Source organism: Diplotaxodon limnothrissa, linkage group LG10 (assembly GCF_057381915.1).
Source record: "Diplotaxodon limnothrissa isolate DT_005_m linkage group LG10, D_limnothrissa_male_GT1.1, whole genome shotgun sequence".
In the NCBI taxonomy this organism is placed as follows: domain Eukaryota; kingdom Metazoa; phylum Chordata; class Actinopteri; order Cichliformes; family Cichlidae; genus Diplotaxodon; species Diplotaxodon limnothrissa.
In genome coordinates, this window is record NC_140605.1 from 7,205,624 (window position 1) to 7,227,805 (window position 22,182).

The window sequence follows — 22,182 nt, forward strand, 5'->3', positions numbered from 1 at the left end:
GCAAAAAAAAAAAAAGAGCAACATAATAAATACAGCACTATCACAATAAACTAGCTAGCAGTAGATAACAGTAGATACTAAATATTAAACGCTATTGTGCAGCACGCAAGATACACAGCGCACAATGTGCTTTGAGGCAGCAGCCAAGAAAGGTGTAGTCTGCGTCTGTGAACACCCGTGTCTACACCTGTGTGCACACCTGTGTGGATCAGCATGCTTGTATTCCAAAGGTTTCTCCATGTAACGATCTGTTAGGGAGTGTGGCGAGCCACAGCCCCATCCCCCAGGGTATGAAGCAGGTATGGAGGAGATCCAGGCCCCAGACATCCAGAGGTCCCAGAGTACAAGGACCCGAGGAGGACCACCAAATAGGGGGGGAACCGTGCCACCCTCATGGGAAGAGCTGAGTAGAGCCCCAAACAAGAGGTCACCCAGCAGCTACGGAGCAGAGGCCAGAGGAGGTTCCAGCAGTGGCGTGCCCGCGGGCTCTGCCGGCAGCCAGCTGTGTCAGAGGCCTGAAGGCATCCCACCCCCCCCCGGAAGGGGCCCAGCCGAGCCACAGGCGCCAGGCTCCGCCAATCGGCCACCAGGAGTGAGCCGGTACATACATGAGCGCTCAGCCCCAGTCGACAAGAACCACCAACACACCAACGTCTGAGGGCATCAGCCAGCGGCAGGGAGTGTGGTGAGGGGAGATAGGCCTCCGTACTTAGGAGGGCCTGAGATGTACCCAGAGAGGTTGAGTCTAACACCCAACCTGACATATAGACACAGACGAACAGGCGCACGCGGACACAAACGTGCATTCCCACCCCCATATACACAACCAAATACTTGGCACTCACCCAACGTGTAGACAGACACAAATAGACACTGCAGAGACAGTCACACTCCCCAAACATACTCTATATCCCAGGTCCAGGTACCCCCGCCCCCGGAGGGGCAAGCCACACCTAGACCCAGGAGATGTTACCCTTCTCTCTGTGGTGGAGGCAAGCGGACCACCTGCTTATCTGCAGTAGCAGGGAGGCCCCGCATCCCAGACCCCAGTCTGACGGCCAGCACCTCCTCCCAGCCCCCCAGCCCTGACGGCTAACAGAACCAGGGTGAGTGAAGACCCCAAACCTCCCTACCCCCGCTCATATGTAGTGTTGCTGTGTGCTGTTCTAAAGTGCATTTAAAACATCAGAGAGCAGCACGGCTCCTCCCGAAAACCCTGAGTGTCTATATGCATTTAAAATTGAGGGTAGGGCACGGTGGTTAGCACTGTTGCCGCACAGCAAGAAGGTCCTGAGTTCAATTCCACCATCAGGCCGGGGTCTTTCTGTGTGGAGTTTGCATGTTCTCCCCGTGTCTGCGTGGGTTCCCTCCGGGTACTCCGGCTTCCTCCCACCGTCCAAAGACATGCAGTTTGTGGGGATAGGTTAATTGGATAAATCCAAATTGCCACTAGGTGTAAATGTGCGAGTGAATGTGAGTATGAATGGTTGTCTGTCCTTGTGTGTTAGCCCTGCGACAGACTGGCGACCTGTCCAGGGTGTACCCTGCCTCTCGCCCTATGACAGCTGGGATTGGCTCCAGCACCCCCTGCGACCCTGAAAAGGATAAGCGGTAGCGAATGGATGGATGGATGGATGGATGGATGGATGGATGGTAGGGCACCAGCGCCAGAGGTGGGTTGGAATACACCGACCATCCTCTGGATGCTGTAAAACGTGCCCACCCCCAAGGCCCTATATGTATGTGTTATGTGAGAGTGTGAGTAATGTGGATGTCTAGGTTGCAGAATAAAATTGAGGCACAGGCGGCCAGAAGGGGACAGAGGGGGAGTGCCTTCCCTGCACCCTGGTGACATACCTGCACCTCAAGCCCTTGGTGTGTGGGTGGGTGTGGTAGAGCGGGAATAGGGAGGCAGCTGAGGATGGGGAGGGAAGAAAGGGAGGGGCAAGTGGCCCCTCCCTGGGGCCAGCTCCCCCGCTGACCCCAGTAGGCACCCCCACACTCTGGAACCCACCAGGGCAAGAGGGCCCAGGCCCATCCGGACCAGGGCCCGCAGCAGCAGCACCGCCCAGCCCCACAGAGTCCGGGGCAGCCCACCCAACTCCACCCCAGAGAAAACTGCACCCACCCCATCATCCAATCATCTCCCAAACTACACAAGACAATAGACACCCAGGTTGAGTTCATTCTCTACCTCTCCTATATCTCTCCCCCACCTGCAGAGTGAGCTCCTGTAGAGAGGAGACTACCTGCAAAGATATAACAACCTCCCCACCAGTTAGAGAGCCCCCAAGTTGGGCCGATGCACCAGAGGTCCCCTGCACTGGGGCTGAGCCCCCCTGCACCCACCCGCCCACAGCTCCGGTGACACAACAGCCAGGACCCAAGCCCCCAAGGCCCAGCCAGCACCCCAGACCGGGGGCAGAGCGCACCCAGACCCCCAAGCCTCCACGCCCATCCCGGACCCGCCCAGGGGCAGCCAGGCTACCAGGCCAGTAACCAACATCCGCCAGCACAGACCCTCCCCCATCTCCGCTGTACGCAGCCACAAGGAAAACACCATCCACCAGAGCCCCTAACCAGGTCATGGCCACATCCCCCGGGTTAGGCCCTCCAGGGAAAACGTCCCTAGGGACTCCCCAGACGCCCTAAGGCCGTCCTCAAAGGAGCTTGCAAAGAAAAGCGTCTGGACTTCTTTAAGTTGCTTGAAGACGTTTCACCTCTCATCCGAGAAGCTTCTTCAGTTCTAAGGTCAAATGGTGGAGACTCCCAGATATAAACCTAGTGGGAGTAACCCCCCACAGAGGGACAAAAGGACCCCCTGATGATCCTCTAATCGCCTGAGCCAAGGTGTGAAACTGGGTGTGGGTCCCAATCAGCCAGAGTTTCGGGTGTGTTCATTATGAAACCTGGCCCCACCTTATCATGTGAATTCCTGAGGTCAGATGGCCCAGGATGTGAGTGGGCGTTAAGGCGTCTGGGAAGGGATCTCAAATCTGGATTATAGATGGCAGAGAGTTGGTGTCGTAAACCCCCACCTCTGTTCAAAGATGGTCGCTCACAGTGGACATAGATGGCTTCTTTCACTCCTCTTTCAAACCATCTGTCCTCTCTGTCCAAAATGTGAACATTGGCATCCTCGAAAGAGTGTCCTTTATCCTTAAGATGCAGATGGACTGCTGAGTCTTGTGGCTCTTCTGTGTTGTGCCATGCGCTTGTGAAGTGGCTGTTTGGTCTCTCCAATGTAGAGGTCTGAGCATTCCTCGCTGCACTGTACAGCATACACCACATTGTTAAGTTTGTGTTTTGGCGTTTTGCCGTCCCCACCCCCATATCAACCACAATAGTGAAGGCAGGACCAAACCATGACCCCCCACCCCCACTAGGTGATGAAGCCGATCAAAGGAGCCCAAAGAGATTGATCAAATGTGATGGCAGAGGCTGTATCAAGACTAATGTGATCTATTAGATGGTTTTTATATTGGTTAGAATTAAGATTATTTTTATTTTTCCAGTTAATGAGGACCATTTTCTTGGCAATGCATAGGGCCGTAAAAACAACTTTATTTCTGCAGTGACCTCATCCAAGTTGCCCAGCAAGCATACTAAAGGGGAGGCTGGAATGTTACGTTTCAGACACTTTGATAAGTTTTCACATATCTCACGCCAAAACTGCTGAACTGGTGGACAGAACCAAAGAGCGTGGATGTAATTGTCTGGTGTATTTGCTGTGTAGTGTGAGCAGTTGTTGGAAGGCGTATAGCCCATCTTGAACATCCTATGACCAGTATAGTGCACTCTATGTAATATTTTGTATTGTATTAATTGCAAACTGGGATTTCTGATCCATTGAAAGGTTTTTAAGCATATCTGAGACCAAAGGTTTTGGTCTAAGCTGATCGATAAATCTGCTTCCCATTTTGCAATAGGAAGGGATATTGATTCATCTATTTTAGAAAGTGTTCTGTATATTTTAGACAATAATTTGGGGGGTTTTAGACTAAAAAATTGTACCACACTTGGTGGTGTTTGTAATTCAGCTTCACTGGGATTAAATTTCTGTTTTACTATGGATTTAATTTGTTGATATTCCAAAAATCGTTTCTTGGTGATCCCATATTGTGTAACTACTCTGTCAAATGAAATAAAGTCTGTTCCTTCCAATATATGTTCCAAGTATTTAATTCATTTGCAACTCCAATCTGGAAAGTTGATCATATTATTGTTTTGTAATATGTCCGGATTGTTCCAGATAGGTGTACGTTTGCATGGGATTAATGAAGACCCTGTCATTTTTAGAAACTCTCACCATGCTGTCAGAGAAGAGCTGATGTTGCTGCTTTTAAAGCATTCATGTCGTTTGATGTTTGAGCTGATAAATGGTAGGTCTGAAATTTCTAGGTTATTACATAGTGCCTGTTCTACATCTATCCAAGGTTCATCTAAGAGGGTGTGTTTAAACCATGTAGCAGTGATGGTAAATTTGATTCTTTTTACTGAATCGAGTGTTAATGAGTCACTCACCAAAGTGAATCGGGTGTTTTGAGTCATTTGATTCACTGAGTCAGTTGACCAGAGAGTGCAAAAATTTTACATTTTCACTCAAACTTAATTTGTTTCCCTTTTCATGTAAATCCCACTGCTAAGATGAATGATTAAAAAAAAACCAAAACTATTTTATAGAGAAAAAAAAGAGCAAAAACATTTCTAAAATTAAGCAATTTCCTATCAAAATTGCTTAATAAACATTTATTTTGTTTATTTGTATTTTATTAGTATTTTCCTTAAGTGTGTCAAATATATATTTTCTCATCTAAATGTCCACTGCGCTGTGAGCCAGGGGGCGGCCTTAACATTGGTTGCCAACCAAGAAGAAGAAGAAGCTGTGAGCCAGCACAGGAGGGAGGGGGTGAGTGAGTGATTCGTTCGTTCGCTCTATGATTCAGCACAGGAGGGAGGGGGTGAGCGAGTCCTGAGTGATTCGCTTACGCTTACGATTCAGCACAGGAGGGAGGGGGTTAGTGAGTCCTGAGTGATTCGTTCGCTCTTTGATTTGCAGAGGAGGGAGGGGGTTAGTGAGTGAGTGAGTGATTCGTTCGCTCTATGATTCAGCACAGGAGGGAGGGGGTGAGCGAGTCCTGAGTGATTCGCTTATGCTTACGATTCAGCACAGGAAGGGAGGGGGTGAGTAGCTCAAATGTGTTGTTAGCATGTTAGCAGCGCGATGCTACTCTGAACCGAGGAGCTATTTTCTTGATGTGAGCTTCTACTCAGGGTTTTTTCTTCCAGTTCAGAGCAGAAATGCTTTTGTTACGAAACTGGCTGTTGTTTTTCCCCCCCACAATTTTAATTATTAGCTAAATATATTTCTACTAATGGAATTAGTTTGCTAACAGCAACAGGGATGAGTCAGTGAGTCAGTTGGGCTTGTGAATCATGATTCACGAGTCAGTAAAGTGATTCTCGAGTATTGAACGATTCGTTCACGAATCGAACATCACTACCATGTAGAGATGAACTGAAGCCTGTTGGCTAAAAAATAGTGATTAAAGTTAGGCAGATCTAATCCTCCTTTATCCTTGGTCTTTTGTAGTGTTTTTAAGCTGATACATTGGGGTTTATCTTTCCAAAGGAATTTAGAAATATACGAGTCTAGAGATCTGAACCAATCTTGTGATGGCTTATTTGGGATCATTGAAAATAAATAGTTTATTTTTGGCAAGACTATCATTTTTATAGCGGCAACCCTTCCCATGAGTGATATGGATAAAGATTTCCATCTAACCAGATCGCCTTCTACTGTCTTTAAACGTGGGATATGGTTTAATTTAGTGAATTCTGAAAGCTTAGGAGAGACATTAATACCTAAATATTTTATATTTCCAGATTGCAGTAGGGAAGGAGAAGAATTATGGAAGGAGCAATTAATCGGAAGAACTGTAGATTTTGACCAGTTAATTGAATAATCTGAGACACTTGAGAAAGAATTTATCAATGCAAGTACCCCAGAGAGATTGGTTTGTGAATGTTGGAGAAAAAGTAACACATCATCCGCATAAAGGCTGATTTTATGTTCTACATTCTTACATTTTATGCCCTTAATTGTTGTAGCCTGTCTAATTGCTGCTGCTAGTGGCTCAATAAAAATTGCAAACAGTGAAGGGGAGAGTTGGCATCCCTGTCTGGTGCCCCTCAGGAGAGAGAAGCTGGAGGATGTTTGGTCATTTGTTCTGACACAAGCTGTTGGGGAGTTATATAATATTTTTAACCAGTTTATGAAAGAGGATCCAAAACCAAATTTGTGTAAAGTTGCAAATAGAAATTTCCAGTTAACTCTGTCAAATGCTTTTTCCGCATCTAAAGAAAATATTATGGTTTCAATGTTTTTACTGCATGAGTAGTCTATTAAATTAAGTAATCTATGTGTATTTGTTGATGAGTTCCTACCTTTTATGAAACCAGTTTGGTCAGGATGAATTAAAAGGGGGGTTATTTTCTCTAATCTTTTTGAGAGAGCTTTGCAGATTATTTTAAGGTCTACATTAATAAGGGATATTGGACAATAGCTTGAAGGAAATACAGGGTCTTTGCCTGGTTTTAGTAAGAGACTGATATTTGCAGAGTTCATATTTGGTGGTAGTCTACCATTTTCTTTGATTTCCTGCAACATCCTGTGAAAAACTGGTGCCAGAATCGTCCAGAATTCTTTGTAAAAATCTGTTGGAAAACCGTCTGGACCTGGAGCCTTATTATTGGGCATACTTATCAGAGCTTCCTGGAGTTCACCTGGCGTCAGTGGCGAATCCAGTGCCGTTGCTTGGGTGTCTAATAATTTTGGAAGAGTTATGTTGTCGAGAAATTGATCAATTTCATTTTTAGATGGGTTTATTTGTGGTGTATATAAAGTTTCATAGAAATCCCTAAAAAATTTGTTTATTTTTTTAAGATCATATATTGTATTCCCAGATAAATCTTTAACAGCACATATAGTTGTTTTTTCTTTATTGAGTTTTAACTGGTTAGCAAGAAATTGTCCGGATTTGTTACCGTGTTCATAATTTTGCAGACAAAGTCTTTGTACTAAGAATTTAGTCTTTTTATTAATAATTTCATTTAATTCTAGTTTTGTCTTGCATATTTTGTTTACTATTTCTTGATCTTGGTGTGACACAAAGGCTTTTTCTAAGAATTTGATGTTTTTTTCTAGTTCCTGAATATTTTTGTTTTCTTCTTTCTTCTTATGTGATGAGAAAGAGATTATTTTACCTCTCATCACGGCTTGCCCTGCTTCCCAGAGGACAGATGCTGATGTTCCAGGAATGTCATTAAAGCCTAAATATAGAGTCCATTCTTTTTTATTAAAGTATTTGATAAACTCTTCGTCTTTGAGCAGTGATGTATTAAATCTCCAGTTTTTACTTGGTGTAGTATTATTCTTCTGTATTAGTGTTAAAGATACAGGAGCATGATCGCTGACAGCTATAGGATGAATCTCAGTGTCTGAAATGTTACTCAGCAGTGAGCTGCTGACCAGAAAATAATCCAGACGAGAGTAGGAGTGATGAACATGTGAGAAGAAAGAATATTCCTTTCTGTTGGGGTGAAGGGATGAAAAGTCTGTTAAGAATGTGTCATATTTAAGACTTTGAATGTTAGATGATATGTAAAGTCTATCAATCCTTGTTTTGGTTAATGAGTCGAACCTAGTGTAATGTATGGTATGGGGATGCAAGACTCTGTACAGATCACTAAGTGCTGCTTCCTTACAAATTTGAACCAACAATTTACTTTCTCGAGATTCTCTAACCTCAACATTGGATATCCTGTCAGTTGCTTCAGTGGCTCCACATAAAAAATCTCCACATAAAAAATATTAAAACCAATCTCTAACAAATACTTCATTTTTTTCAGCAATTGCATCTTTTTCGTTCGATCGGGTGCGTTATATACATTAATAATATGCAACTTTTGCCCGTAATAACAGCAATCAACAAGGAGGAGTTGTCCCGGTATTATGTCTCTTCTTTTGATTATATTCACTGTATCCTTTTTGAAGAAAATACCCACTCCGTCAGAGCTGTCTTCCCCCATTGATATTATTGAATGGCCAGGGTTCCACACTTTATTTAATTCATTTATATCTGCATGTATTTTTAATCTCATCTCTTGAAGGCACAACATATCATAGTGTAGCCGTTTTAAGAAATCAGCCTTCGTTCCTCTGCTCTTTTCTGTTCTATCTTGCCATGTCCAGATGTTTGCCATCAAGGAATTGTTAGCCAAATGGCTGAGAAATTTGCATACCATGTTTACACTAGTTACTTTTAATCAGATCAGGGCTATAGAAAAGTTTGAAAGTCAGCAATTCATATACACCTTTCCTGTGTTTGTGATGTTTGGAGAGTCATGTAAATTTATGTCATCTGTGAAACAATTAGAAAAGTCACACCAATGACCACCTTAACTTAAAAAACACACTGAACTTTTCAGGCAAAACTGCCTGACTGTTTTATCAGGTGTTTTCTGCGTTCCATCGCTGATCCCCTCGTAGGTGACACAGAGCCTCGCTCTGCAAGTCACTAAGTTGGGAGCTTGTCACGCCCTTGTTGGAGGAGGGTGCTTTTTCACCCCTCACTCTCGCGTTCCAACGCAGCTGTAGGATGAAAGGGCAGAGCACGCCATACACCCTTGTCGTCTTCCTCAGCGTCTAACGTAGGGATCTTTCTTAACCTTTGTGGTTATTGCTGTGGCTCTGGAATTTTCTCGTTATGACTACTGTGACCCCAAACGACAGGACTCTTGACCTTAACCGCTGTCTGGGTTGTCAGCTTTACGTGGACTGGTCCCTGCTTCCTGCTGGTTCTCTGAAGATTTCTGATCAGCACCCAGTCTCAGTCTGGAGATTCTACCCTTCAGATGATTTCTTCCAGCAATACTCTGGCTACTGCAGCTGTATGTCCTTACTAGAAGGAAAAACTTCTAACCATTTTGAAAGCATCCAGCAGCAGCATTTTACTTTCTGTTCAGTGAACTTCACATGTGGGTTATCAAAAGCTTATCTGTACTAGTGATGTTCAATACTCGAAAATAACTTTACTGGCTCGTGAATCATGATTCACAAGCCCAACTGACTCACTGACTCATTCCTGTTGCTGTTAGCAAACTAATTTCAATAGTAGAAATATATCTAGCTTATAATTAAAATTGTGGGGGGAAACAAACAACAGCCAGTTTCTTAACAAAAACATTTCTGCTCTGAACTGGAAGAAAAAACCCTGAGTAGAAAGCTCACATCAAGACAATAGCTCCTCAGTTCACAGTAGAATCGCTCTGCTAACATGCTAACAGCACATTTGAGTTACTCACCCCCTCCCTTCCTGTGCTGAATCGTAGGGTAATCAATCACTCAGGACTCACTCACCCCTCCCTTCCTGTGCTGAATCACTCAGGACTCACTGTCACTACCCGATCCGTACCGGAAACCCAATCGATACCCCGCATGCGCGAAAGGTGTCTACTTCCGGTCGAAGCATTTTATGATAGTTACAGGTCAGAATATCTGTTAAGATGTTAAGAATAACAAGTATCTACGATGGCCCTGAGAGGCCAAACGGACTGCAACTTCAGAAAACACTTGCAAAAAGAAAAATGCTGCAAAAAGATAAACGCTGCAAAAAGAAAAATGCTGCAAAAAGAAAAATGCTGCAAAATGAAAAACGCTGCAAAAAGAAAAATGCTGCAAAAAGAAAAACGCTGCAAAAGCACACACAACACAACGGAAATAGGAAAAAAGACAACGGAAATGTATCTGGGGAGACAATAACCGGACGGACCAGTTGCACAAACCAAAACATGCTAACAAGTGCACTGGGACTGGGAGACACTTCAAAGAAGCGGAGCGGCCAAAGAGTAAACTTTCAAAAGTAAGTTCTGAATATTATGTCACTTATTTATGTGCAAATGTTTAATAATGAGGAACATTAAAACATTACTGTTGGCCACATGCCGGCAAAGTTATGTGACATTAGCGATGTTTGTACTTTCAGCATTTACTTTGTTTTAAAGCCTTTACTTTATACGCTGTTAGATAGTCGACCTTAATCTTACAGAGAATCTGATGATTTTGTGGATAATTAAAGTCAGTCATATATCCAAAAACACAACAAGCTGAAAGTCAGTGATGCTGTTTGGTTTGCAGTCCTGAATATCACGGCACAAGCAGGATTCACTGCACTGTTAATGTTAGCTATGTTATATTGTTGCCTCTGTTCGGTGGTGTCGAGCCAAACGGACTTTAACGTGTGTTTGAACGAGCTGACGGTTCACTCGTTAAGCTGAAAGAAAGATGCTTTAATCACAGGAGTCACACATGTGTCCACTGTACCATCTGGGAGCTCTTCTTGTTTAGCACTCGTAATAACACAAACACTAAATCCTCCTTCTCTTGTGTTGTTTTGTAGCAGTGTATACACCTGAGACTGTCACCTGTCTGTCTGTCCTGCACTCTCTCTCTTTTTCTTTCTCTCTGATTGTGGAATAAAAGTATGAACATGTATTTATAAGTTACACTTGTGTCTGAATCCTGCAGCTTATCTCACATTTGATTTCCATGTGTGACAACTGCAAGTGTCCAGAGTGAGGACAGACTGAGGGACCCACTGCTGCACATCATCTGTGAGGCTTTGCACCCCTGATGATCCACCAGGACAAACTCAGCAGTGTGTGAGGAAGAGGAGGAGGAAGAGCCAGCAGTAGCTGACAGATGGAGAGAATAGACAGACTGTTCCCTGTTTGTGAAATACTGCTAGAAAAGTTTAAAATCACTAACTGTCTGTCCTGAATCAGTCTTATTAGGTAATGTTCAAATAATTGTATCAGTGTGGGAGAAAGTACTCAGGGCCTTCAGGTTACACACTATGAAAGGCAGCAACAAGTTTAATGTTCAGAAACCTAAAGTATGTATCAGCAGCAGAATGGAGCTAAAAATAAATGTTTGTTTCAGTTCTATGAAGCTTTGAGTATTTTGGATTAGTAGCACTGCTGTGTTTGTTGCATCATATTGCTGTAATTGTTTATTTGCTTTATATATTCTGAGGTAAGTTAATCTATAGTGTTACATCATATTTTATAAGGATGTTATGTGTTTGTATACTTTCTGCCCAGTTTGACCCATTTAGCAGAAGTCAGCCTGTTTAAGGCTCTGATATCTATTCTGTATGACTTAAAAGAAGTTATGACATGTTCTGATTTTCTCACCCAATAAAGAAATATTTAATATATCAGTCTACTCTTCATTTTATCAGAAACAGTTATCACAGCTCGTACATTTTCTTTTTACACATATATGTAAGCATTGAGCCAAATTTAGTAATGCCAGCATACTGAAGGAACAACATTTGTCTCTTATATATAATACATCTGTCAAAGATACTTGAGTGTCTTTGAGTGAAGATTTAAGGTGATAGGACATATAAATAGCTGCAACTTGAATCTTTACTGAAGCTCAGTGTTTGGCACAGAGTTCATGTTCACTGCTGTAATAACTAATCAGAATCAGAATACTTTATTGATCCCTGGGGGAAATTATTTTTTGTTACAGTGCTCTATTATAAACCAACATAAACCAACATTAAGACAAGACAGACAATACGCTAACTAAGAATAGTACAATATATACACATAAGTCACTCATTAATAAATAGCTGGAAAAGAAACATGTGTAGTTGTAGCAGTAACCAGTGCGTTAAGTGGATGCATTGTACAGGGAGATGGCCACAGGCAGGAAAGATTTCCTGTGTCGTTTCAATGGTGCTTTTCGGTATTCTCAGTCTCTCACTGAACGTGCTCCTGTGACTGACCAGCATGTCATGGAGTGGGTGGGAGGTGTTATCCAACATTGTCTTTATCTTGGACAGCATCCGCCTCTCCGACACCACCTTGAGAGCTCCATCCCCACAACATTACTGGCCTTACGGATTTGTTTATTAAGTCTGTTGGCATCTGCTACCCTCAGCCTGCTCCCCCAGCATGCAACAGCATAGAGGATCACACTGGCCACAACAGAAGATTCTGAGCATTTTCTGGCAGATGTTGAAAGACCTCAGTCGCCTCAAAAAAAAAAAAAAAAAAGACGACTCTGGCCCTTCCTGCAAAGTGTTGTGGTGTTTTTTTTTTAGCCCAGTTCAGTTTATTGTCAATGTGTACTCCAAGGTATTTATAGTCCTCCACAATGTCAACACTGACCCCCTGGATTGAAACAGAGGTCAAGTGTTTCCTGGTCTTCCTGAAGTCCACGATCAGTTCCTTGGTCTTTGCCACGTTGAGCTGCAGATGATTCTGCTCACACCACGTGATAAAGGAGTCGACCACAGCCCGGTACTCTGTCTCATCATTCCTGCTGATGCATCCCAACACCGCAGAGTCATCAGAAAACTTCTGAAGATGGCAGGTCTCTGTGCAGTGGCTGAAGTCTGTGGTGTAGAGGGTGAAGAGGAAGGGGGAGAGGACAGTCCCCTGTGGTGCCCCTGTGTTGCTGATTACCTTGTCAGACACACACTGTGGGAGACGTACATATTGTGGTCTTCCTGTCAGGTAATCAACAATCCAGGACACCAGAGAAGCATCCACCTGCATCGCTGCTAACTTATCACCCAGGAGGGTCGGCCTGATGGTATTGAAAGCACTAGAAAAGTCAAAAAACATGACCCTCACAGTGCTCGCCGGCTGGTCCAGATGGGTGTAGACACGATTGAGCAGGTAGATGATGGCGTCCTCAGTTCCAAGACGAGGCTGATAAGCGAACTGAAGGGGATCCAGATGTGGTCTTACTATGGGTCGCAGCTGGTCCAGGATGAGCCTTTCCAGGGTCTTCATGATGTGGGAGGTCAGTGCCACGGGCCTGTAATCCTGGGGGCCACTGGGACGTGGTGTCTTTGGTACAGGGACGAGGCATGATGTCTTCCACATCACTGGGACCCTCTGCAGACTCAGAGTCAGACCCCGAATTGGGATACAGCCTATGTATGGCTGTATCCCAATTCAGGGACTGTTTCCCAATTCAGGGTCTGCAGCCTTAAAGTACGCAGCCTCCACGGTCCTCAAGGGCCGCGTACTCAAGGCTTCCGCTAAGGCCGGAAGTGTGAGGCTTGTAGCCTTGTGAGATGGGATGGTCTAGCCTCTGCCCAGGTTGCCTAGCAACCATGATACTAACAGCTGGAAACTTTTCATACAACTTTGTTTGACAGAAATGAAGGAGAACATATTTTGTACATTTGTTTCTACATGAGCTTTGTGTGATTTGATAAGTGTCTGAGGCTGAGACCACAGAACTGTAAAACATGATTTTTGGGCTTCATTTCTGTACTGAACAGTCATTTAAGATTAGTTAGTAAATAACAATTAGCTAATGTTGTTCATGAGACTAAAGTCATCTCACTTTGGTAATGTAAATATAATATGGCCAATATTATATTAATCATTATTAGTTATTACAGCAGTGAACATGAACTCTGTGCCAAACACTGAGCTTCAGTAAAGATTCAAGTTGCAGCTATTTATATGTCCTATCACCTTAAATCTTCACTCAAAGACACTCAAGTATCTTTGACAGATGTATTATATATAAGAGACAAATGTTGTTCCTTCAGTATGTTGGCATTACTAAATTTGGCTCAATGCTTACATATATGTGTAAAAAGAAAATGTACGAGCTGTGATAACTGTTTCTGATAAAATGAAGAGTAGACTGATATATTAAATATTTCTTTATTGGGTGACAAAATCAGACCATGTCATAACTTCTTTTAAGTCATACAGAATAGATATCAGAGCCTTAAACAGGCTGACTTCTGCTAAATGGGTCAAACTGGGCAGAAAGTATACAAACACATAACATCCTTATAAAATATGATGTAACACTATAGATCAACTTACCTCAGAATATCCATCCATCCATTCGCTTCCGCTTATCCTTTTCAGGGTCGCGGGGGGCGCTGGAGCCTATCCCAGCTGTCATAGGGCGAAAGGTGGGGTACACCCTGGACAGGTCGCCAGTCTGTCGCAGGGCAATACCTCAGAATATATAAAGCAAATAAACAATTACAGCAATATGATGCAACAAACACAGCAGTGCTACTAATCCAAAATACTCAAAGCTTCATAGAACTGAAACAAACATTTATTTTTAGCTCCATTCTGCTGCTGATACATACTTTAGGTTTCTGAACATTAAACTTGTTGCTGCCTTTCATAGTGTGTAACCTGAAGGCCCTGAGTACTTTCTCCCACACTGATACAATTATTTGAACATTACCTAATAAGACTGATTCAGGACAGACAGTTAGGGATTTTAAACTTTTCTAGCAGTCCTTCACAAACAGGGAACAGTCTGTCTATTCTCTCCATCTGTCAGCTGCTGCTGGCTCTTCCTCCTCCTCTTCCTCACACACTGCTGAGTTTGTCCTGGTAGATCATCAGGGGTGCAAAGCCTCACAGATGATGTGCAGCAGTGGGTCCCTCAGTCTGTCCTCACTCTGGACACTTGCAGTTGTCACACATGGAAATCAAATGTGTGATAAGCTGCAGGATTCAAACACAAGTGTAACTTATAAATACATGTTCATACTTTTATTCCACAATCAGAGCGAAAGAAAAAGAGAGAGAGTGCAGGACAGACAGACAGGTGACAGTCTCAGGTGTATACACTGCTACAAACAGGAGGATTTAGTGTTTGTGTTATTACGAGTGCTAAACAAGAAGAGTTCCCAGATGGTACAATGGACACATGTGTGACTCCTGTGATTAAAGCATCTTTCTTTCAGCTTAACGAGTGAACCGTCAGCTCGTTCAAACACACGTTAAAGTCCGTTTGGCTCGACACCACCGAACAGAGGCAACAATATAACATAGCTAACATTAACAGTGCAGTGAATCCTGCTTGTGCCGTGATATTCAGGACTGCAAACCAAACAGCATCACTGACTTTCAGCTTGTTGTGTTTTTGGATATATGACTGACTTTAATTATCCACAAAATCATCAGATTCTCTGTAAGATTAAGGTCGACTATCTAACAGCATATAAAGTAAAGGCTTTAAAAGAAAGTAAATGCTGAAAGTACAAACATCGCTAATGTCACATAACTTTGCCGGCATGTGGCCAACAGTAATGTTTTAATGTTCCTCATTATTAAACATTTGCACATAAATAAGTGACATAATATTCAGAACTTACTTTTGAAAGTTTACTCTTTGGCCGCTCCGCTTCTTTGAAGTGTCTCCCAGTCCCAGTGCACTTGTTAGCATGTTTTGGTTTGTGCAACTGGTCCGTCCGGTTACTGTCTCCCCAGAAACATTTCCGTTGTCTTTTTTCCTATTTCCGTTGTGTTGTTTTTCTTTTTGCAGCGTTTTTCTTTTTGCAGCGTTTTTCTTTTTGCAGCATTTTTCTTTTTGCAAGTGTTTTCTGAAGTTGCAGTCAGTTTGGCCTCTCAGGGCCACAGTAAGTATCCCTTAAAATGTTTCCGATAATGAAACATTTAATATAATGTAGACAAAAACAAAAAAATAAAAAGATAGTGACAGATCGGGACTCCCGATCCTTACTGCGCATTTGCAAAGTCGGACCGTACAAATCGGGTCTACCCGATCCGTACCGCGCATGTGCAGGGGTTTTCTTCTTCTTCTGTTCGTTTAATGGCAGTGCACGAGGATACCGCCACCTGCTGACTGAGTGAATGAACCCTATTGTAAACTGAATTAGCGTCATTACAAACGTGTGTTAAATTTGATTTAGTGATAATCGAGTGTGTTTATGCTTGTCTGTGAGGAGAGGATTGTTGGAATAGTGATGATGATGTGCGCTATCACTGTCAATTGTCAGTAAAGACTTCATCTGGCTGATGAATCTACACGTGAGATATTACAAAGTCTGCATTATTAACTCTGTAATTAGGCGCCATTCTTCTTATTTTACGGCGCTGTTGCTCAATCAGGGGACACTCTCTGTTGAGGAGAAAAGCATGAATTTCTTTGTATACAGATTATCCATTGTTTAAATGTCCCGGGCAGTCGAAAAGGAGGCAGAGCTGTTGAGAAATGCTAGGAGCTAACTGGGCACTAACCGTATCATTCAAATTTTTATTTATTTTTTTATTAGTAATATAAACATACAAACAAAATGCACCATATATTACAGATTCAGAGAATAGACATTTCTTACATATTAGCAACTTTCATACATAGTGAAAATAAAATATAAAGATGGGCTCACATAATTTAACAAATTATTAACTCACTAAATCAAAATCTTCCATAAAGGAAACAAAAAAAGCAGCCTTTTTCTTTTTAACTAAAGTCAAAGATTTAACCGTATCATTCAAATATATTGAATGTCGCAATGTTGGCAAAGAGAGGAAGTGACGTAAGATTTGCGCATGCGGGGTGCCGATCAGGTTTCCGGTACGGATCGGGTAGTGACAACGCTCACTCACCGCCTCACAACTCCCCCTTTTTGAAGCTTTAGTGGGACCGAGGATTGACTTTTTGCCTTGGGGTGATCAGCCGTCTTTGGAGTTCCCACACTCGGAGCATCCTGTTTGTGATGCCAAACTTGTCATGGAATTTTGTAAATAAAGTCTGCAACACGGAAAGAGCTGTGGTCAAGCTATTTATTACTGCGCAGGAGAGCCAACACACACATCAAACATCACAGTTCACAGTCGTGCCAGCTCTACCCTTGGGGTGTCTCAGCTCCTCTTTTATACCCCCTCCCCACACACAACTTTCTGTATCTTTTAGTTACAACAGGCTTCTGTCCCATGGGCAGTGGCTGGGCAGAGCATCTTCCACTATCTTTTCCCAGGAAGCTGCTGGCATCTGTCATCTTGGGAGTTTCGTCCTTCTACACCCTAACAGTTAGCAGATAACATAGTGAAACATCATTAGGCCTAGCTAAGCAGTTCTTTATGAGGTCATACTGACACACACTTGCTTCATCTTAAGCAGGCAAAGGTTATACAAAAATCATACACTAATTTACTGTGTACTGTGAGGATTTAGATTTATCCTCACATAAATCTAAATGTGAGGATAAACTAGAATTTTCCATAACAGGGAGTATATATGAAACTCTTCTTTTGTTTTCTCTGTGGTTTCAGATCTTTTACCAATGATGTCTACAGGTTAAGGCAAATCTGATGGTTAGAAACTGCCAAAAGTAATGGCTGAATGATAATAGCCTTTTAGCTTTTAGATTAGATATTCTGTGTATCCAGATGTACTGGAGGCAGGAGATAGAGCTGATACTTCTGATGAAGATTTAACCCAAAGAGGAGGCTAAAACTGAAAAAGTATTGTGTGATTGTGCGATTGATGTACATATACTTTCAAATGTTGGCATCTGCCTTCCACTGAAACCAAAATTGAGTACTTTGGCATCAACTCAAACCACTGTGTTTGGAGGAAGAGAAATGCTGAGTATGACCCAAATAACACCAGTCCCACAGTCAAGTAAGAAGTGGAAACATTATGCTTTGGGGCAGTTTGTCTAAGGGTAGAGGATGACTTCACTACATTGACAGGGAAAAGGACCGGACCATGTTTCTTTTTACTATAGAAAGTAAAATGTTGGATGAGAACCTCCTTCCCTCAACCAAATCACTAAAGATGGGCCGTGTATGGCAGCGGTCCCCAACCTTTCTTGCACCACGGACCGATTTAATGTCAGATAATATTTTCATGGACTGGCCTTTAAGGTAAAATGATACGACCAAGACAAAAACTGTGGTATTTTGTAAATATAGTAATAAACACAAATTCACTGTGTAGTTGTGTCCTCCTCTCTGCCCCTTAATGCTCTCTGGTCGCTATGGTAATGTGTAAATATTTCTTTCAAAATAAGACACACAACTACAACACGGGAAAAGTTAACAATAAAAACCCTGAAAACCATAAATTTGACACCCAAGCATCAACTCTCGTAGCCACCAACCAGACCACTCACGGACCTGTACCGGTCTGTGGCCCGAGGGTTGGGGACCGCTGGTGTATGGGACTTGTGGCTATAGAGTGGCTATAGAAGAAGGTTGTGAAGTAAATAGCCTGCATTTGTATAGCGCTTTTCTAGTCCCTAAGGACCCCAAAGTGCTTTACACTACATTCAGTCATTTATCCATTCACACACTGGCAAGCTACATTGTAGCCACAGCTGCCCTGGGGCGCACTGACAGAGGCAAGGCTGCCGGACACCGGCGCCAGCAGGCCCTCTGACCACCACCAGTAGGCAAACATGGGGTTAGTATCTTGCCCAAGGATATTTGGCATGCAGCCAGGAGGCAACCTGGGATCGAACCACCGATCTTCTGATTAGTGGCTGACCTGCTCTGCCACCTGAGCTACAGCCACCCTGGCCTTATCAGTCTCCTGACCTCATTACTATAGCAAGCTGAAACTTGAAGCTGCCAACCAGGCAACCAAGAAACCTAAAAGACCAAAATCCCACCTGAGAGATATGAAAACCTGATAATAAGAAATTATGCCAAGAAAGTTAGTATTCTTGACCAAGTACTAAAACAAGTATTTGATCTTGTGGAGCAAAACCTAATTTCACTCAATGACATGCAAATCTGTTTATAATAACTTTTCAGGGGGTTTTAACTCTTATTTTTTCTGGGTTGTTTTTTTGGTTGAATTCTGTCTCTATGCAATTAGAGACTATTCATTGTTTTGGAAATGAATAAACTTACAAAGTAGCTCGAATAATTATTCCTCCGACTGTATCTAAACTTTCCTTGGTCTGACAAACCTAACCAACATAATAAGACATCTTGAACAATTTTTGAGAGAAATACACCCCTTTGACAGGAGCAAACCTCTGACAGAAAAAGGGTTAGAAAGGGCTTTTGCATAAGATTCCCTCTTATAGTTAACCATTAGACAAACTAGCTAATGTAGTCAAAGGTTGTTTTGACAAATCAAATGTCATCTTTGCAGATCCTCCAACCCTTTTTGCAGCCCTGTGTTAGAACAACATCAAGGGGCAATGGAAGGACCGGAGGGCAACTATCACATTCCTTCATCCAGTCTGTGCCTGAGTCAGACTCCTGTCTGCATCACTGTAGCAAGCAGGTATTGGTCTTCACACACATGGTATATTGTTAGTTCCATAGGTAGTTGGTCAGACATAATTTTTGTAGTTTTGCCTCTATTCACCACCACAGTGAATGAAACATTCATAAAGATAAAATTGATTGAATGCAGATTTTCAGCTGTAACTCAAGACTTTTAATAAAAATGTTTAGCAATTTTTGCCTTTAGAACAGCAGTCATTCTTCATGACATAGATTCAGCAGTGTATTGGAATCATTCCTCTGGGTTTTTGGCAAACCCAGAGGAATTGGCGAAACACCAGAAGGACAAAACATCAGCTACTGCTAGACAGAGCAGTTGCCCAAGACTTGTCTTCACCTTTGACCTTGCTTCTCCAGCTCCTCTCTCTGTCCTTAGTATTTCTCCAGCTTCTCACGTTCTTCTTCACATTGTTCTTCCTGATGTAGCTATCACTTTATATAGCTACATCTATTATTACGGCCTTCTTCCTCTGCTTGTCCACCACTACTATGTCCAGTTGGTTTGCCTTCAACAGTTTTCTGTCTGTATGTCATTAGAGTTTAGTTGGGGTGCTGTGATTCAGTTACATTTTGTTGCTCATGCAGGTCCTTGGAAAATAGCCCTCCAGAGCTGTCCTTTGAGGAGGAGAAGCCCTGGTGCCTTGAGCCTGGTGAGTCTTTCAAGTGTTAATTAATTTACATTTTTGGCTCATATATTGTTGTTATAAGCAGGCCAGGCTACATCGTTTTTTCATGTTTTGATTAAGGGACCCGTTGAGGCAGAAATTACCTTCTGTATAGTTAAAATAAAAGAGTACAAGAAAACTTTCTGGAGAAATCGTGGTGGGATTGTTGCTACTGGCAGACTACTGTAGGTCTGGGGCTATTGGTGGCACTAAAAACCTTGTTGCTACAGTTTGCTGCTGTAAAGTGAAAACAGGCATACCTACTAAAGAGGCAGACATTTTAAAAATGGCATATGTGCACCTTACCCATACTGTATATTCATAATGGGAAACTGAGAAACAAAGCAGCCCCAGACCATCACACTATGACCCCTATATTTTACTGTTGGTTGATGTTCCTTTTCTGAAATGCTGCATTACTTTTACGCCGGGACACACACCTTTGGCGGGGGGGGGGGGGCAGCACTAATGATCTAAGAAAACCATATATCACTTGACATGTTTTCTTGACTTTTTTTTTTTAACAAATACTACCATCAGATTAAATTTGAAAACGATAACTGTGGACACTAAAATGCTAACAAAAAGATAGACAGACAAACAAATAAACCAAACTGATTACATACTCCCTCCCTTTGGTGCAACAATGACCCTTTTTTTTACAATGTAAGATGGAATTTAACATAGACTGAGTGGCACACTGCTTAAACCTTGTATAGAGTACATGCATAGTTTAATGGGGAACTACAAGTACTGGAATTACCACTCATTTTTGTTTGTATCTTTCTTTGTCTCTGTCTATGTACACTACATTATCAACTGTGCCTGTTTTTGTTCTCTGCATTACCATTTTACCAGCTCTAAACCAAGCTTAGTGATGTGTGACTCACCATTCATTTCACTGGTGACTAATTTAGTTTTAACATTTAGGGAATGTTCTAGTGCACAGGCCCAATTATGTAACACAAGCACCTGTGGAAATTTCTAACATGTCAGGGCCTAGCATTCTTGACTCCAAAGAAAGGTAAGTAAGTAAGTAAGTAAAATTTTATTTATATAGCACATTTCTAGATAAAAGATCACAAAGTGCTTCACAAGGTATAAAACAAAAACAGTCAAAAGTTAACAAAATGCAATTTTAAAACGATGTGTTTTTAGCTGTTTTTTAAAAGTAATCACTGAGTCTGCGGATCTTAAGTTCTGAGGAAGAGAATTCCACAGTCTGGCAGCCACAGTAGCAAAAGCTCTATCACCCTTGGTTTTCAGTCTTGTATACTGAATAACAAGTAGGCCCTGATCACAAGACCTCAGGGACCTACTAGGGGCATAGGGCTGTAAAAGTTCAATGATGTACGCTGGTGCTTGTTCTTGAAGAGCCTTAAATGTCAGAACCAGAATCTTAAAATGGACTCTGAATTCAACAGGGAGCCAGTGCAGCTGTATAAGCAATGGTGTTACATGAGAGTATTTCGATGTTTTTGTCAGAAGCCTTGCTGCAGCATTTTGGACAATCTGCAGACGCTCCAGGGAGTTTTTGTTTAGACATGTAAACAGTGAATTACAGTAGTCCAATCGTGATGAAATGAATGCATGAATAACAATTTCCAGTTCAGTATGAGATACTATGGGGCTCAATTTAGAAATGTTTCTTAAATGATAGAAGCAGGACTGAACCAGAGATTTGACGTGGACATCCAGGGTAAGAGCAGAATCAAAGGTTACCCCTAGGTTCCTGATAGACGATTTCACAAATGTTGAAAGAGGACCAAGAGCATTCATTATGTTAGGTACATGTCTGTCTGGAGCACATACAAGGACTTCAGTCTTTTTTTCATTAAGTTGGAGGAAGTTGTCAGCCATCCAACCTTTGATGGTTTCTAAGCACACATTTAGAATCTGCAGCTTAGAAACATCTTCAGGTTTAAAAGATATATATAGCTGGATGTCGTCTGTGTAGCAGTGGTAGCAAATGTCCTCAAAGGGGCTTAAAATATGCTGGAGAGGAAGCAGATATATTAAAAACAATAAGGGCCCCAGCACAGAACCTTGTGGCACACCATAGGACAGGGACGTGGAAGATGACCTTATACTTAGAAACCACCACAGAAAAGTATCGTTCATAGAGATACGAGGAGAACCACTCTTTTTTTTTTTTTTTTTTTTTTTTTTTTTTTCCTAAGGAGGAGAACCACTCTAAGGCAGACCCAGATACACCAACCCAGTATTTCAGCCTTTCAAGCAAAATATAATGGTCAACGGTGTCAAAGGCTGACGTGAGGTCCAACATTAGGAGTACAGAACACTTTCCTGCATTGTTTTGCATCAGAATGTCATTGGAAACTCTAAGAAGGGCTGTTTCAGTAGAATGAGCTCTACGAAAGCCAGACTGAAATTT

General features: G+C 42.4%; 1 protein-coding gene across 2 annotated transcripts in view; it reads left to right on the top strand.

The window, feature by feature from the left end:
• cblb (Cbl proto-oncogene B, E3 ubiquitin protein ligase) overlaps window positions 1-22,182 on the top strand; it is a 171,279-nt gene that overhangs the window by 108,440 nt on the left and 40,657 nt on the right. For both annotated transcript variants that reach the window (XM_085364305.1, XM_085364306.1), the window contains exons 14-15: window positions 18,986-19,120; window positions 19,708-19,772. In XM_085364305.1, the coding sequence (XP_085220431.1) occupies window positions 18,986-19,120; window positions 19,708-19,772 (200 nt within the window). The remainder of the gene's footprint in view (window positions 1-18,985; window positions 19,121-19,707; window positions 19,773-22,182) is intronic.